The 17,818-nt window shown below is 40.3% G+C and overlaps 1 protein-coding gene across 2 annotated transcripts in view; it reads right to left on the bottom strand.

The window, feature by feature from the left end:
* lamb2 (laminin, beta 2 (laminin S)) overlaps nt 1-16,964 on the bottom strand; it is a 65,466-nt gene extending 48,502 nt beyond the window's left edge. For both annotated transcript variants that reach the window (XM_067591373.1, XM_067591374.1), the window contains exons 1-2: nt 16,808-16,964; nt 16,303-16,370 (exon numbers count right to left, since the gene is read on the bottom strand). In XM_067591373.1, coding sequence (XP_067447474.1) covers nt 16,303-16,333 — 31 coding nt within the window. In that variant the 5' untranslated portion in view covers nt 16,334-16,370; nt 16,808-16,964. The remainder of the gene's footprint in view (nt 1-16,302; nt 16,371-16,807) is intronic.
* Nucleotides 16,965-17,818: the final 854 nt, after the last annotated feature.

Genomic DNA, 17,818 nt, shown 5'->3' with positions numbered 1-17,818 from the left:
CATAGTTAAAGTATTTTTAAGAAACTACATTAATGATTATAATTGTACAATGGCCTTTACTGTGTAGCTGGCAATTATCAAGCAAGCCAACTAGCTTAGCTAGCTTCTGCTTATCTGGCAGAAGTTAGCTTACAGACTAATTTAAAAACTGAATTTAGCAGAGTGAGCATGAAGGCAAGAGTTAGAGAGTGAGTGAGAAAGATTATTGTGCACTTATGTTGATGATAGCAACACACAAATGCATTTATTGAGCACTAAATATATTTTTGTTTGCTCATTATTTGTGAGATAATAATTCATCCACAAAATATAATTTTTGTGCTAAAAAAATGTAAAACAATTTTCTGGGCTCAAAATATACCATGCCACACCCTCAGGATTGAGAAACAAATATCATTACAAATCACCTTGTCCATGCACAATTTCTGAGAGAGTTTGGGATCAGCAACCTTTTATTTTATGACTCTATGGGCAATGCTACCAACCATCACGGCTGACAGTCCTTTGGATCTGTTTTTATTTTGTTCATCAACACACTGCCCTATATAACTTTCAAATGATTGCTGAAATACCTAAATTACAGCTCTTCTCAGTAATCTTTAGCACCTGCAAGCTTTTTGAAATCTAGATTAGGACTCCAACCCTTGAAAATAATTTGACATTGCAACACAGCACATCTTGTTTCCCTGGCTAACACAATATGAGCAACATGACACATTCAGTCAGTTCAACCACTGCTACAGTGCTATTATTGCTTGAATCAAAAAGAGGCACTGAGCAGAATTAATAGCTAAAGAGCTATTACTAGCTACTTCAGCTAGCTACTTGTCCCTCACCTGTAGACTCTCTCAACTGTATTAATAGATTGTAACTGACCAAATCTTAACATTTGTGAGCCTGCCATGGTGTCCTTCTTCTCCATAATTAGGTGTCTCTGCTGTCTACAGACTGTATAGTAGTGAGATTTAAGAATTTTTTTAATGCTGGCAGGCATGAAGGGAGACTGGTGCAGTACCTGCCAGTGCCTGGATGCTCTCTCCAGGTCCAAACTCACTGATTAAGGTAGACAGAGATGGTGCATTATCACAGCTTGACACTACTATGAGGCTTGCTACAGATAGGGAGCTTGCTGGGAACAGTGCAGAGGAGGATTTCACATGGACACACACACACACAATCTTGACACACACTCTAGAGGAAACCTGTGTTTGCCTGGCATCTGGACAGGTCTCATGTTGGTGCCAGCCAAGTGAGCAACAAGGAGATATGAGGTTAAAAAACACACCTACAGTATAGAGGCAATTACTGTATATATGCGCACTAAACATATGTGTGCTTTAACATGTAGTCATGCTCATTCACACTTACAGAATTAAATCTCAGGATTGCTTTGGTACATAGAGCATTTAACTGACACTCAAATCCAACAATCTTGTACACATGCTGTAATTTTCAACTGAATGTAAGCATCATGCATGTGCTTGTTGACTACATTACAGGATTTGTTCAGGTATAAGCTAACAACCTGAGGTGCTTCACATTTATCATTATCACCGAAGATGGCAGCTGACATAATGACTGCGAGGTTGTATCCTTATTATAGAGAGAGGAAGAGTGTGAAAAAACACAAATAGAGCAGATCAGATGGGTGATTTGATGGGTGAGAGAAAAAAGAAGAGTGTGAAAGAGAGACACAGTGCAGAGCCTTTGTAAAGACAGTGAGGAGAACCATCCAGGCACAACTTGATATCTATCCTGGAAACTATTGGCACACACTCAAAGGTCTGTGTGTGAGAAAGACCAGGGAGGGTGGAGGAGTGAAGCAGACGTCTGATGTGTTGTATAATCACTAGGTTTCTTGTTTTCTTTTATCTCTGTGTGTTTGTGCAGGCTTCACACCTCTGCTCACAACATGAGCTGAGCTGACATAACTGCTGAAAACAAGACTCAACCATTGAAAAGAATAATGAAATTTAAAGTACTTATCATTACACAGTGAATGCACTTTTGCACATTGCACAATGCACATTTTTTAAATAAAACTTACTATTATCATACTTGAGGGATAGGTTCACAATTTTTCAAGTGTGTCTTAAAACAACATTCATGTTCCCATATGAACAGTGAAAGAGGTTTTCCTTGCTGTAATCATTCCTCCTGTTCATACTGGCTATTAAAAGATCCCCTTAAAATGTGCTTTCAATGAGCCAAAATCTATATGTATAATTGATGTGTGTCCACACAGTAATTTTGTGCAAAAATGCATTTAAAAGTTGATCTGAAGCTTATATGAGGCTTCAGCAGTCTGAGTTAATCATATCAAGTGGATATCTTCCACATTTACAGTCTTTTTAGCATCAAATTCCCTCTTTGTGTTTCCTCGGACAGTGTTTCCCTGTTGAGCTGCAGTGGAAGAATAGTAACAAAAACTTTGACACTAAAAAGACTGCTGAAAGATATCTACTTGATTTGACATTTGGATGGCTGAAGCTTCATATTAGCTTCAGATAAACTCTTAGATACATTTTTGCACAGAAGGAGGACTGTGGATTTTGGCCCCCATCACTTACATTGTAAGTGCATTATGAAGGGATCTTCTACTGGCCAGTATGAACAGGAAGAATGATTATGGCAAGAAAAACCTATTTCAATGTTCATTTGGGCACCTGACTGTTGTTTTAAGACAGACTAGAAAACCTGAACCTGTCCTTAAACAGCAACGTTCCTGGGTCATACAGTGATCAGACTGCTGTTTGATTAAGGCTAAACCAGGGAAAGAAGCAGTGCATAGTGGAGGTATGAAAGAGAGATAAATAGAGGGTGACATGTATCCTTTGGTAGACACTTGTATTCAAAGTGCTTTACAGTATAGTGGTGAGCTAATACATACGTTTAATGTAGAGGCTTTAAATGTGTGGCAACACTCACGAGCTGCAGGAGCTGAGACACAGGATATGAAGAGAAAGTTAAAAAAAAATAAGAGTGAAAAGAAAAGGCAGTGATGAGAACAGAAAGAGGCCCAGGGGTGCCAGCAGGCATTAGAAAACTATATTTGGATGCCATATGTGACTTTAAGATATGAATAATAAAGACATATTGTATAAAATATTGCTTGAATCCCAGATTTTGCCCAATCCTGGATTTCACTTTTCGTGGCATGTTTAGGAATTTATATATTCTTCTGGGGACACATGGTGAGGCTAACTACATGATCTTAGTTTATCATGTTAGCATCATAACCTTTGCTAATTAGAATTTAACACAAAGTACAGCTGAGGCTAATCGGAATGTCATTAGTTTTGCAGGTATTTGGTCATAAGCCAAAGTATTAAAGAAACAAACACTTTGACCTGATATGGTGCTAGATGAAAAGTTGGAGTGTGGAGTTTTTGAGTCTAGGTTCCTGTATGCTTTATGCTAGCAAACATAAACAAAGTAGGTCTCAAATTCTTCCAAAAATCACCTTTGTGAATGTTTTATGAGGAAGGAAATACATTATTAAGTATACATACTATGCATTTTAGTGAGAAACAGAAAATGTAAACATATCTTGTTTTTGTTTTGTTTGTTTACTAGAAACTGCATGGTACCTTTAAGGCATCATCAAAGTTATTACAATTCATCCTGAGGGGGATATGAATGTTTGTACCAAATTTTGTGCCAATCTGTCAAGAAAATGAGAAGATATTTGACTGGATAAGTGAAAACTTTGATCTTTTGGTGGCAATGAAAAGGTGATCAGTCCTTAGTATTAATCGTCCAGGCAACATGGATATCTGTGCAAAATTTCATGGCAATTCATCTAATAGATGTTTCAGTCTGGACCAAAGTGGTGGACTGACCAACCAACAAGATCAACCAACTGACATCCCTTGAGCCAGTGTTGTGGAAATTTTTCATCATTGCTCAAGAACCACACAGAGACATAAAGAAAGCATTAAACATTGTTACTTGTTGAAGCAGTTGTAGACACTGTACAATCCATCACACCATCAGTAACAATTATACAAGTGTCTAAACACAAACAAAAATAAAATCATCTTGTATTTTTGGAGAGAAAGCATGTTTTTCAGCTGGCCCTTTCCCTAAAGCCAGCCCTTTCTCTAAAGATTGTGACCCCAAACTAGACAGCTTTATACCTCTCCAGAAGCAAAGCTAAAAACAGTCTGGTCCCTAAATGGACACTTCCACAAACTGTTACATCTTCTTACAAACAAGTATGGTCACACGATCTAGGCCAGGACCAGACCTCATGGTCAATCAATAACTTCAAACATAGCAATCCTTCAACTTTAGTTTGTCTACGTACCTCCACACAGTCTCTAAAACAGTAGGCTTAAGACAAAGATTTCTCTAGCTAACCCCAGAGATCAGCAAGCAATCCTCAAATAGAAACAGGTTCAAGAGTTCAACCAGCCTAGGAGTAGGATTTCTTCACCACATTCAGCTGATAACAAACATTGACCCCTTAGTTTGAAAACATTTGTAACATATATACAAAAGATTTATAAAATGATAACCTACTTTTCAATTTTCTTTCACACCAGCCGCTAGCATGGCTAAAAATACCTAACATTTGGACTGTTAGTAGGACAAAACGAGCAATTTGAAGATGACATCTAAATTAATTGCAGTCTATAACATGTTAGAAAACACAATTTCCAAATTCATCAAAACAGCTTAAGGCCTGTGGTGGCTTTCCAGATGACTTGATGCCACGACTCAGTGCAAGTGAAAAGTGGGCTGACAGCTGACCAGCTGAGGGCATGTTTTGAGCAGGTCTGATGCTACTCTTCCTCCCTCTCAGTGAAAAGGTAATACTATAGCTTTGACAGCAGAGGTGATATAGTGGTTGATTAGGCATCAGAGTTTCTTTCTGTCTTCTCTTCCTCTTTCTTTCGTCTGTAGCCATAAATGGAGAAGCAGGGAGGAATGCAGGGTGACAGCTGAGAGAAGAGAAGGGGGTGGTGGTGGTGATGTTACTGTTGTGTGTCTGTATGCCGGGTTCTCAGTTCACAAAGCACTGCTATTCAACCAGCCATTAGCCTGTAACAGCAGGACTGTGCTGTACTGCACTGCACTGTAGCCTCGCATCATAGTGTGCGCCATTCAACTTGCTTAGCTTCTTGTAGCCACACACCACATTAAGGTTTATTATTAGCCTGCTTTATCATTTAAGTCACAATTTCCATCTTACATGTCATACATCATTGTGGCAGCAGTCATGCTGTTTGGGACGTAAAGCAGGTGACAGACTGCCCACTGTTAACCTATTCTAGGGTAGTTAAAAAAAGCATCAAATCATTATACTTGTGAAAAAGGAAAGTGAAATCTGATTCGGAGCCAACAAGTCTTCCACATGAAGTAATGCTGTAACTGTCAGAGGCAGTGATACAGAATGCACGGTGTAGTCTGCAGGGAATCTGAGTTGCATTCCCACAAATTAATCCCCCCACCCCCCCCCATCCACCCCCCACCCCCACCCACCGCATCCACCCTCCCCGAAGGTGAGCTCTGTTTTTATTCTTGTTTTTATTCTCTTTCATCCCTGCCTTTGACTCCCTCTCTTCTTTCGACCAGTCTCAGTAAAAAAGTAAAGTACACAAGAGCAGCAAACAACTAACGTTTTGAAGAAGTTCCTCAGTTGCCAGGATGTGACTTGTCTTTCATCTCCTTCAACAACAAAGTCTAATGCATGTGATGCAGCAAAGGAAGAAGTCTCACTAACAGACAATCAGGGAAATGGATCCGGTTGGGTGGTTTGTTGTCACCACCCTGATTAAAACAGCCAGTGAGTGAATGTCATATTACTGCTAGTGGAGTTCCAAAGACTCAGAGAATTTATGACAAACTGCTTTGGAGGCCTGTGGTGGCTCAACATCTTAATAAGCCACTTATTAATTTGTCAACCATCTGTATCCACCTAATTCCACAGAGTAACTAACTCCTCCAGTTCTATCTGTGTGTGTGTGTGTGTGTGTTGGGGTGGGGGCAGTGTAGTGTGGAGGGGATGCGGCATCAACATGACACATTCCACAGGGACCGGCTGGAGAGAGTGGAGACGAGACAGTTTGCTGTCACATCTACCAGCATAAACAATACAGGTAACCAAGAGAAACAAACAAACAAACTGATGGACAAGACAGCACCACATGGACGTTATGGATACACACACATTTGCTCAGACAGGAGGAGGGTTAAGAGGGTGTAATGAAGGCCACACTTGGAAAACATGAACAAAACCAAGAATTGCCAGAAATATCAAAAGAACAGCATGGTCAGATCCGGTGTCATCTGTCCCAGGGCAGCAAGCTGACAAAAATAGCATCATTCAAGCAATGAGCTGCATAGCTGACCCGAGTGGGACTAGAAGGCGGCACGGATATGTTTAGCACTCACCATCAGACAGCTACTTTAAAACCAGGGCAAAGTGAAGTCAACAGCCTTTTATTTTTAACTTCTCTGAGCTAATTAGTTTACATTCTCCCTCTCCCTGTCTCCAGCTTCTCTTTTCTCTGCACTTAGCTGATGGATGGCCAACTCCCACAGCCAAACATCCAGCTGTTCTCTTTCCTCCTTGCCTCTTTATTATCTGCTGCTCTCGCCTCCCATCTCTCCCTTCTGCCACACTTCCCCTGGCAGCTTGAACTCCCTTTCTGCCCCATTGTTCACCTTCCTCACTTCTTTTATCCTCCCTTCCTTCATCAGTGCCCAAGGCCCACTCATAAAGGTGATCACTGACCCTTCTGTCATGTATCAGTTTAGAAAATGAAGAGAAACAATGTACGGGGCAGCGCCATCGCTAGTGGTGTGAAAGGTGGTGACTTGAGGCTAAAGGCTCAAAGCTGGAGAGGGCACACAAAAGATCCAGGAGAATTATTTTACACATTAAAAGAAAATGTTCAAAAAACATTGCTCAAAGTGCCCCTGGTCCACATAGCATGCATACCTTGGGAAATAACAAAAGTAGTTTTAGCGTTTGATAAATCACAGAATGTAGCTATTGCAGAAATATCTGTTTTTACATACTTCTTGGCTGTGAGTTCAAATTCAGAATATTGAGGTTAAGATAAAATTACCAGGAAAATATTCTATATGAATTCTATAGTCAGTATTGGAGCAGCAGTCAACAGACGGCAGGTGTTTTCTACACATTTGACAGTTGAGATGCTGTGTGTCATGAGTAACTGCCATTTCCTCAAAATGACACTGGAATGAGTCTCATTTGGTAAATACAATTCCTCCATCCTCATGTCTCTTCCTGTCTTACTGCCAGTTTGTAACGCAGGTTTTCTTTAAAAAAAGTTCAGGTCCAAGACCTTGGTGACATCACTTTGATGTCACTTTTTGTATCAATTCCTCAGACTTCACAAAGCTCCTCCAGATCCACAAAAGATATTATACAACTGCCTCTTTAGGATTTTAACAGTGACATTTTTAAAGAAATTGCATTTCTTTAAGAATATGGAAATCATGGATTTCTAATTTTCAAAGATGGTCTGAAGATACAAACTAGCAGTCTTCTTATCATTAATCTGTTTACTCCCAGGCTGAACACAGACTGTTTCACATTGATTTCTATTAGACTGCCAGTAAATCATCAGTAAATGAAGACGTGGAAATGAAGGCTAGCAGGATGGGCAGTAAATGTGCTTCACGTGTCCGATAAGAACAAACATTGTTCTGTGTGAGTTAACAGCCAGTTCTACTTTCACTGCCCACCTGTTCCTGATGATGTTCCATGTTTCCTCTCCAACGTGGAGTGATTCAGATGTCTCCAGGATGAGACAGGAATGTGAATGTCTCTACCAGTGGGACCAGCTGCCTGCCAGGGCCGTGCCTTGTTAATCTAACAGCCTGTGTAATGGGCAGCGTCTGGCCTCGCTCACTGAGACCCTCTGTCTGTTAGACAGCCAGGCAGGAGGTCAGTGACAAACTCAGAAACAGCTGAGGAAGAGTCACAGATAAAAAATATCAAATGAATGCTGACAAACACATACAAACACAATAGAAGAAAAGTAGCTAAAAATAGTTTTTCACTATATAAAACCTCAATTCTCAATCCTTATCTCTGCTTAGAGAACTATTGTTAAATGCTGCTGATAATAGAATATAAAGTCCTCACTACGAACAGTGACCCAACAGTGCAGCCACAACACATAAATACTATTAAATGCAGTGGGACTTCAATGATTACAATGATCATATCTGCAAAATTCTACTCTAAAGCCAGCTACCGGCCACAAAGTCCCTGCCATGCTGCCTGAAGCGCAGTAAATCCACCAGACAAGAGGCACACATGGCCAGCAGATGTTGGGTGCAGTCTGTCAGCCAGGCAGTTTGTCCATCAGTTATTCAGCCGAGGAGAGTGAGTTGCTTGGTAAGTGATTATGTTGTTGTGTGTCTGCTCTGGTGCGGGGCTGCTCAGGGGAGACATGCAGCGCTGAGCAGGGTGCAGATTTGTGTTTGCTGTAGGTGCTAAACAGAGCCTTTGATAAAGAAAATCTGGCTCCACTTAGAGGGAAAGCTCAGAGAAAACTACAGCACACATGGGACTTGTCATTATTTGAGGCTTGCATGTTGACAGTACGTGTGTGTGTTTGCGGCCTGCATGCTACCCTGCCATTTATTGAACCTTACTGTATGATAGTCTGGCCAATGACTGTGTGTACGTGTGCCAAATTACAAATAGTATTCTGTCTAATGACTGTGTTCCTGTGTTTTCCTAACTGTACTTATTTTCTCCTGTACGCATGCCTGTGTGCATACAGTATCTAGGAAATTATATTGTGTCTGACTATTAAATGTTGAAATTTTACATGTCAGTCAATTTACTAGTCATGGTGAGTGCTATTCAACCTGTGAAAACAGTTGTGTAATGTCTTCTGTGGCTCTGGAGGAGTTTTATCAAGTCTGACATCAACTGAGTAATCCTGGTTTGGGCTTGGAGACTACACGATTTTAACAGTAAATTAGTGCGACAAATTGGGGATGCAGAGTGCCAGGCAGGGAGGGTCTAAGGACAGATATTAGAGTTGCATTACAGGAAGTGTAGGATCAAGCGTTTTAGCAGCTTGACCCATACTAGGACTAAAAGCCAGCATATCTCAGCCTCTGCTGCATTTATTTTGAGCATTCTCTTGTAAATTTGTCTCTCCAAAGCCCCCCAACTAAATGGCAACAACTTCACTCAGTACTTCAGAACTGAAGTATGAAGTACCTCAGAACTTCCTTCAGTGCTTAGACTCAAACAAAAACTTCTATTTCAACTGCTATTTCAGCTTCTTTGTGTAATAGTGTTTCAACGGCAAAATGTCTGTGGCAACTTGCTGGCTAACCAAGCTAGATTTTCGGTTAGCTAACTGGCAAATAACTGGGTCTGTCTCAATATCCGCACTAGCAGCATTGGCCAGTAGTCAAGTGGCTACTTGTGTGATGTATTAGCATTTAGTGCCACAGTGCCCAAGTGGCTATTAAGACTGCAAGAGTGTGGAGATTTGTCAGAGCTCACATGCTTGATTAATAAGGACATCCCATCACTCACGCAAATACAAATACTGTACATGACACAATCAAGCTCAGATGATTTTTTGAAGTAGCAGTATTACAGTCAGATGACAGTTAAAACACACTTTCAGGGGCTGAGGGGAATAATATAACACATATAAATAGAATTAGGCTTGCACATAAGAGAGACATAACACAATATTATTTTTAAAGGTTTCTGTCTGATACATTTTTTAAAGAATGTAACATATTTCTCAAAATCTTTGATAATGGATATGATGTTTAATATTTATCTTGACAATTTAATATCTATCTTCTCAACATCATGATCTTTAGCTTTGGACCACCGTTAGCGGCACATGTCGCAGAATTTGAAGCTTGATGATTGGAAAGCACCTTGGGGGTCGCAGTTAACTGCTACCTTGAAATTTTTATGTAGGCAGTTTTGAGTTTTGTACCTGAGACTTTAACCAAGAGAGTTTCATTTTGAGCCAAGCTGCAGAAGAGCTCAAACTGTGAGTCACGTAATGTTGTCTATGGGAAAAATGAAAGGGATTTTTACTTTCAAGAACCAAGGGCACCCAAGAAAGCACCTGATGCAGAACATCAAAAACGGAGTGCATGTAGTTTTACCCTGAAATCAGGCTTTTCAAACACATACTGACAAGATAAAGTTCAACCACACACAGGTCCATAATGCTGGTATTGTACAACCTATGATGCTGCTTCCAGAAAATGTGACACTACATGATTCAAATCAACAACATGTAGAGTTTTTAGGAATTCTCATGTCAACATCATTCAAGCACAGGTGACCTGGAACATATGTGACAGCTGGCCTGCATTTTCAAGCCAATAAGTTTTATTAGACGTGTGTGTGTGTGTGTGTGTGTGTGTGTGTGTGTGTGTGTTAATTATCACATTAATTACATCCTTCCCTACTTTCTTCCTTTCTGTCTTTGTCTCTTTTCCTTCCTTCCTTCCTTCCATCCATCCTACCATCCTTATCCCTCGTTCCACTCTGACTTGCTGCAGTACCACATTATAATTGCTGCTTGTCTGCTATTAGATAATTAGAGGTATGGAGGTGTCTGAGAGTGCTTTTTAACAAGCTGCACAACACAGCCTGTAATTAGACACGGCCTGTGGCTTGTAGCAATAAAAGAATAGAAAAATATGTAAGAGCTAACGAGGGTGGACGTGACATTACTGTTTGTTTCTCATATCTTGACTGTACTTCATTGTGTGAATGATGTCTATTTTTAGATTCTCTTAATGTGGTTTTACATTGTCTTGAAGTGTCCTTTGGAAACACACAGCCTCAGCTTGACCTTCAGACAAAATGAACAGTATTTATTATAAACAATTGCTATTCATTTAGCACATAGGCTGATATAACATCATTTAACTATACAGTACTGAATATACAGCAGTGGGGAACTGCTGCAACCCTCTAAGCCCCCAGGGAGAGATTCTAATTAAGATAAATAAAATCTAATAGTGTAATGTATTACTTCTCAATTTATATTAATTAATATCCTCACAATCATTTACCACAAAATCAGCATGTTTCTAGGTCAAAATTAAAATGTATTCAAATTCACAAATAATTCATTTTAGTTCAATGGTGTCTTTACTCTACTGGATGCAGTTTGAGACAGATTTACTGGTTTACCACAGCATTTATAAGGAGAAGGTCTTCAGTATTACAGATACTGGTCTTCAGAACTTAATAGCCAGTACTTGTTCCACAGAACAGTGATTCCTAACCAGTGGGTATTTCTGTAGTTGCCAGGGGTTATGTGTGAAGATTGTATAGCAGCTCAACCGATTTGAAAAAATAGAAATTACAGATTTGATTTACAAATATATATCCTCATATTGAGTCCACTGTAACACCTGAACGCCCCATGTTGAGAGCACGAAAAACTAATTAGAAAGCAAGCAGAGAAGTCTAAGTTAGCTAAAACAATGTTGAAATTAGATAACACTCATAACTGAAAAGAAAATGTAAATGATATATTATCATATATGACGTTATTAGATTATTAATAATGAAGCATCAGTGTTAGAGCAGCATGTTACTGTCGTAGCTGCTGAAGGTGGAGCTAGTTTGAACTACTTTTACAGTTAGCTAGTTTAGTCCAGTGGTTTCCAACCTAGGGGTCAGGCCCCTCCAAAGAGTCACCAGATAAATCTGAGGGGTCATGAGATGATTAATGGGGGAGGAAAGAGGAAAAAACAAAGTTCTGATACACAAATCTGTTATCGGTTTTGGGACTTTTTCTCTAATCTTTGATTTTTGGTGAAATATTGGATCATTTGAACATTTATTGAAATGAAAAGTTTAGAGGGAAAAATCACTATTTGGTGGAGCTGTTAACAACTGATAGACATCTGAAATTTGACCCCGACTACACACTGCTTTTTATAAGACGTCAAGAGCCAAAAAGGTTGGAAACCACTGGTTTCATCTTTAACATTGTGTTGTATTTTAAAAGCTTGTTATATTATCCATTGTGTCAAATCTTCATCTGAAAAGTAACTAAAGTCGTCAATTAAATGTAGTGGAGTAGAAAGTACAATATTTCCCTCTGAAATGTAGTGGAGTGGAAGTATAAAGTAGCCTCAAATGGAAATACTCAAGTAAAGTACAAGTACTTCAAAATTATACTTAGAGTAAAGGTACTTAGTTACTTTCCACCACTGATTAATTCAAATGAACACATCTGATGGGCGATAATGATGAAGGGGTACTTGAGTTGATCTAAAAAGGTAAATAGTTCAGTTTCTTTTAAACTACATGCAGTAGGGAGGAGGTGATTTGATCTTGCACACTTTTACCAGAATCTGTGTTTGGGGCCACATTTGTGTTAAAGGAATATACAAACTTTCTGGCTATGTTTTGGTTCTCCGTGTGGGTAAGATAAGATAAACTTCTTTTGCTGGGAAATTGAAGCAGCTTCACCCCTGTGTGTAGATTTTTTTGGCCTGTATATTAACACTCAAAATATCTGTGTACAATGTCGAATTGTTGAAAAAGTGAGTGTTTCCTTACTTGCTATTATCAACCAGCATGTCTGTTCAGCTGAAAGCACATGGCAGCACATCAGCTCCACTCAGGTTCCCTACTGTACCAGCCACCTTATTGTTTTTAATGAGACCATCTCCATTTCCTCCTCCTGCCCCTTCATCCTCCCCCTTGAGTCCTCCTCCTCCTTTATCTCCACCTCCTCTTTTCATCCAGAAAAGCCCCTGCCAACAGGACTGGGAAACCTAACTCACCGTCCTTTCATATAAACAAACCTGTTCCCTCTCTCTACCCACCCCTTCCCCCTGTGCCTTCTCTCCCTCTTTTTCTTTGTCCCGATTCTATCCAACCCGTTCTCCCCCCTCTAACTTTTCAGCGTCTCTCTCTCTGTCTCTCTCTCTCTCTCTCTATGTCTCTAGTGCTGGTGGTTAGTAGGCTTTACTGTGCTATTGTTCTGGTATCCACACATTTCCGGAGGCTGATGCTTACAAAGGCTTCGGGAACACACTCTCTCACTCCCACTGCCTGATACCAGCCCTCACCTGCCCACACACACACACACACACACACACACACACACACACACACACACACACATACACACACACACCACACATCTGAGGAGAACATCAGTAGTTCAATAAAACCCCATTCCTACACACACACAAACCTGCAAAAAAGGTGAATTACGTAGGATTTACTTTGCCTCATGAGACAAACTCCAATCATCTTTCATGTGGAGTTTTCCTTCCTGTCTTCCTTCCCTCCCTTCCTTCTTTCCTTCCTTCAGAATAATGATGAGTCGGTCCCTCCTTCATTTGAACTTAATCACTTCATGTAAGGTAATTTGCTGGTACTTGGTCAAAAGATGTTTACAGAAAAGCAGTATTATTGTGGTATTTTGCTTTTGCCTGATGAGATTTTTGTTCAAAATTACATTAAGAAGATTTCTGCACACACACAAATGCTTCCTACAGGTCCTCCTTCCACCCCCACTCCCAGAGAAGAATAGAAATAGAAAGTGAAAAAAAAGGAGAAGAGAGGAGGCACTGCTGGCTCTTTTGTCCCTGTGATAAGCCTGAGTTCATTCGCTCTCTCTTTCTCTCCCTCTGTCACACACACACACACACACACACACACACAGTCACATGTACGTACACACACCAATTAACCCTGTCTCTGACCCGGGGGTTTGGAAACGACCCTTGACCTTGCAGCTTGTCCTGAGGGGTGACGGGAGTCTGTGTAATGACAGTGTATGAGGTTTATAGACACACACTTCACATCAGACACACTTGTTGACTGAAACACATCCTCATTTCTTGTTTTCCTCCTCTGCTTTTCCTCTAACACACTCTCAGCTGATCTTATCTCTCTCTGTAGCTCTATTTTTTTACTTACTTCCTTTGTAGAGCAGTCTTTTAAATGTTCCCAGACCATTAAGAGGTTGCAAGGATTTTTCTTGAATCTCTTTACATTTACAATGAATGCTTGTTATCTTAGAGATGGGTGAGAGAGCATGGGCTTCTGACTTAAATTTTGAGGTGCCAGGGGTGGTATGCGCCTTGACCATTAGGCCACTGGGGCCCCCCTATCAAATAAAGGTGTAAAATGCCCCAAAAAGTGATATCACCCTTTTCCAACTGAGCTCCACCCACTTCAAATCTGTGAGAAGAGCACAGAAAAAAAAGAAATATAGAAAAGTAAAATACCAAAAACTGTTCTAACTTTGGCAGAAAACAACGTGTCTGCATGTTCTTTTTGTCTGTTACTTAAAATATCCACTCCATGACATACACTAATAATCTGCTTGGAGGAATAATTTGTGTCTGATATGATTTCTTTCTGCAAAAAAGTTCATATACATCTATTCCTTCATCTTCTTTAAAAGAAACCAAGCTTCTGATGGACACAAAATGTCTCCTACTTCACTGAAAAGTCAGTTTTCTATGTAGTTTCCACATCACACTTATATAAGTTGCTTACTGGGCCACGACTGGGTCCAAACTAGTTGTGATGTCACAAATCATAGTTGTCCTTAAACTGAGATTTAAGATGAGCACAGAAAAACTTTCTCTGCTCAGCAGATAAATGTGAAAACATGCATCTAGTGCCAAACTCTGCACAGTGGAGCTCAAACATTCAACTGAAGCAACAAGAAGACAAAAATATTTTTGACTGGCGGCAGACTCTAACAATGTCTTTCCCTTAATATTCAAAAGGGAAAAACTGAAAATAAAACATATAATGCATTAAAGCTCATTCTTATTTTGCTCTCATATTACGCCAACAGCAACAGCAAAGTGTGTCAAACTGTTTTAAACTACAACAGAAAAAGTTACAATTTTAGGAAAGACATGAAGAAAAACCTGCCTTAAAACTACATCCCAACAAGCCTTCATCATTAAGAGCTGCAGCTGTGATAAGTGATAACGTCTGAGGGGACACCCTAGGTGCCAGCAGCAGGCACTAATAGACCTTAACTGGAGCAATGAGCTCATTGTCTCCTAAATCCAGGGAACAATGCATTAGGAGGCATTTTATTGAGTTTCATTACTCACATAAAACTTTAGCTCACTGCTAGCTTTGGGAACACACACACTTTGCTTGGAGTAGGGCAGGTGTACACCAATGCTGATGACTTTTCGGAACTCAGTGTCATCTGACAGCTGATTAAATAATGCATGGTATGCATTATTTTCTGTAGAATTGTTTACTTCCCAGTCTTATTTTATTTCTGTCACACACACAAGCATTCAAACCTATACATGCAGCACTGGACACACACGCATCCAGAAGGGTCTTGAGCAGTGCTGTAGGTAGGTGTAAAGTGGGTGTCTATATTTGCGGATTCAGCTGGGCTGTTTTAGGAGGACCATAAACATAGCGACACCACCCACAGAGAGAGAGAGAGACGACCCCAGAGGGCACCAGGGGCCCTAAAAAAGAAACATCAGCCATCTTAACTCTGCGCAGGGGCTGACACTCCCATCAGCCTCAGCTTTTTGCTCATTTTATTTTCGTATTAAACTGCCTTCAAGAACTTTACATTCATAGAGAATGAGGACCATTACAAGAAAGTTTGTTCTGAAAGTGAATGTGACTAACAAAGTAAGTGTCCTAAAATCAATCTCTCTTTTTAAACATTTTATAATTGACATTGAGTTTTTGCTCAAATTATCTTTTTTCTTCACAATGGAAGACTTAAATGTGCGTCATAAAATGGGTGAAAACATAAGCTATAATCTAAAAGTTAACATTCCAGTTTATGAGGACAAAAAATGCCCTAAAGTGCAGTTTCCAAGGTAATATGTGAATACATCTTTCTCTTTCCCTGCCATAACACTGTAAATGTCAATTTCTCAGCGCAAAGTGGCCTCCTATCATGTATTAAAATCATCTTTATCATGAAAAAAAAGAAAAGTTCTGGCAGTGCTGAGCTTGTTTTAAAAAGCTCTCTCACTTGCAGGGATCCTCTGGAACAAGTGTCAGGATGTTGAAATTATTCGTTCATTAAAGTCTGCACTGGTTTCACATGAAATTATCTCACATCAGGGGCATATTTTACTTGTTTTAAGAGAAATTTGATTTTGGCTCATATGCTTAACACGAACAGACCTTTAACATATAGGCTATATTTTCCAGAGACTTATCAAAGAAAACTCAGTGACCTGGAGACCCACTCATTGAATCACTTCTGAGGATTTGTTATGGAGCAGAAAACAGGGACTGACTTCAAAGCGCTCGGTGTAGAGTCTACTTACCGCAGACGAGCATTACCAGTGACGCTTGCATCTCTGCGCGCACATCCACCCGCGGGGCTGCAGGCAACCTGTGGCCAGTGCAACAGTCTGTGTTGAAGTAGGCAGTGTGGTATTGATCCACACAACATGCAGGCTACCACAGAGCAATCTAACAAGCATCGACAGACTATGGATTTTTAAAAATGTTATCAAAAACAAGTAAACTACAGGCTAGTCCATGCAGAAGAGTTTGGTTTAGATTTTCTAAAGCATTTATCGGGGGCATACAGGGGTCTTAAAAAGTGGGCACATAGAGTTCAGTCTGTTATTTTAACCATCAGTGTCCACAACATAGAAATGCTGAAACCGGTAAATTATGTACAGATATGTAAAACATCACTCCTCTAAGACGCGACTCCGAATATTTTTAAATGTTCTCGTGCTCATACGCCATACAGTGTGTAAATCTGTCTGTCTAAACTCTGGAAGAAGTTCGTCAGCCAACTTCAAAGCGATCTACACTCACCGTTAAGTTCCCGTTTAGATGTTCGCTCCTGTGTTTGTGTGTGACTGCGGTCTCCCTCCTGGTCCGCTTGCTGCGGAGTTGCCGGACAGAAGCGGAGCTAAGTGGCGTTACTATGCGGAGAGGAGTCCTCAACTGCTGCGCCTTTCCGCCGGAAACCCCGAGCTGGACTCTCGGAGCGGAGCAGAGCGGAGCAGCAGGGCGGGGGGAGGGAGCCGCGGGGGAAACAGGCGGTTCGAGTCCCGAGTGGGTGGATGGGAATGTTATAGGCTATTCAGGGAGTGAAGGGGTACTCATGTGATTTAGTATCTAGGCTTTTGCACTTGCAAGTTTTTTTTTCAAAAGAAAGGTCAAAATTGGTGCAGAAGTGACCATGATATCCTGACTTCTAGTTCTTACAATGACTCAAGCCTCAAAAACCCTGATTCCTACATTTCCGATAATGCAACCCAATAGCATCTTTCATTAAATGCCCCAGTTTTTCTACTCCATGCCCCAGCCTAAAAATTTTTTGTCAAATGGGCCTATTTGCAGTCTCTAGGCTTAACCCAAGGTAAGTGGGCATTCAGACCAGAACAGCCCTGTATTTAAAATGCAATGGGCTGCAATAGTTGAGTGTCTTGTCTCAGATGCAGGTGAGATGAAATATGATCCAGTCCAGTTTGAGTAACACATTCATGTTTTTGAAGGCTTATCAGACACCAAAACATCTGCACACTATGAGACACTATGGAAATCAGATCTTTGTTGCATGAATCCCAAGGTCAACTGTAGAAATGCACCTTTCATGTTACAAAGTTATCTATAAGGAATGTGTGCTTGTAAGTCTGTTCATCAGGGTTATTTTCTCAGACTTTAGAGAGCTCCTCCAGAGCCACAGAAGACATTTTAGGCTATAGCTGTTTTCATGGGCTGAGAAGTACTCTGCATGACAAGTAAACTGATTTTTCTTGGAGTAAAATTGGCAGAGCACCCCTTTAAATATATATATAAAAATATGCTATATATAAGTAT

This window comes from Thunnus thynnus, chromosome 6 (genome assembly GCF_963924715.1).
Source record: "Thunnus thynnus chromosome 6, fThuThy2.1, whole genome shotgun sequence".
NCBI lineage: Eukaryota > Metazoa > Chordata > Actinopteri > Scombriformes > Scombridae > Thunnus > Thunnus thynnus.
The sequence above is the reverse complement of the archived record's forward strand: the minus strand, read 5'-3'. Positions and strand labels throughout refer to the sequence as shown.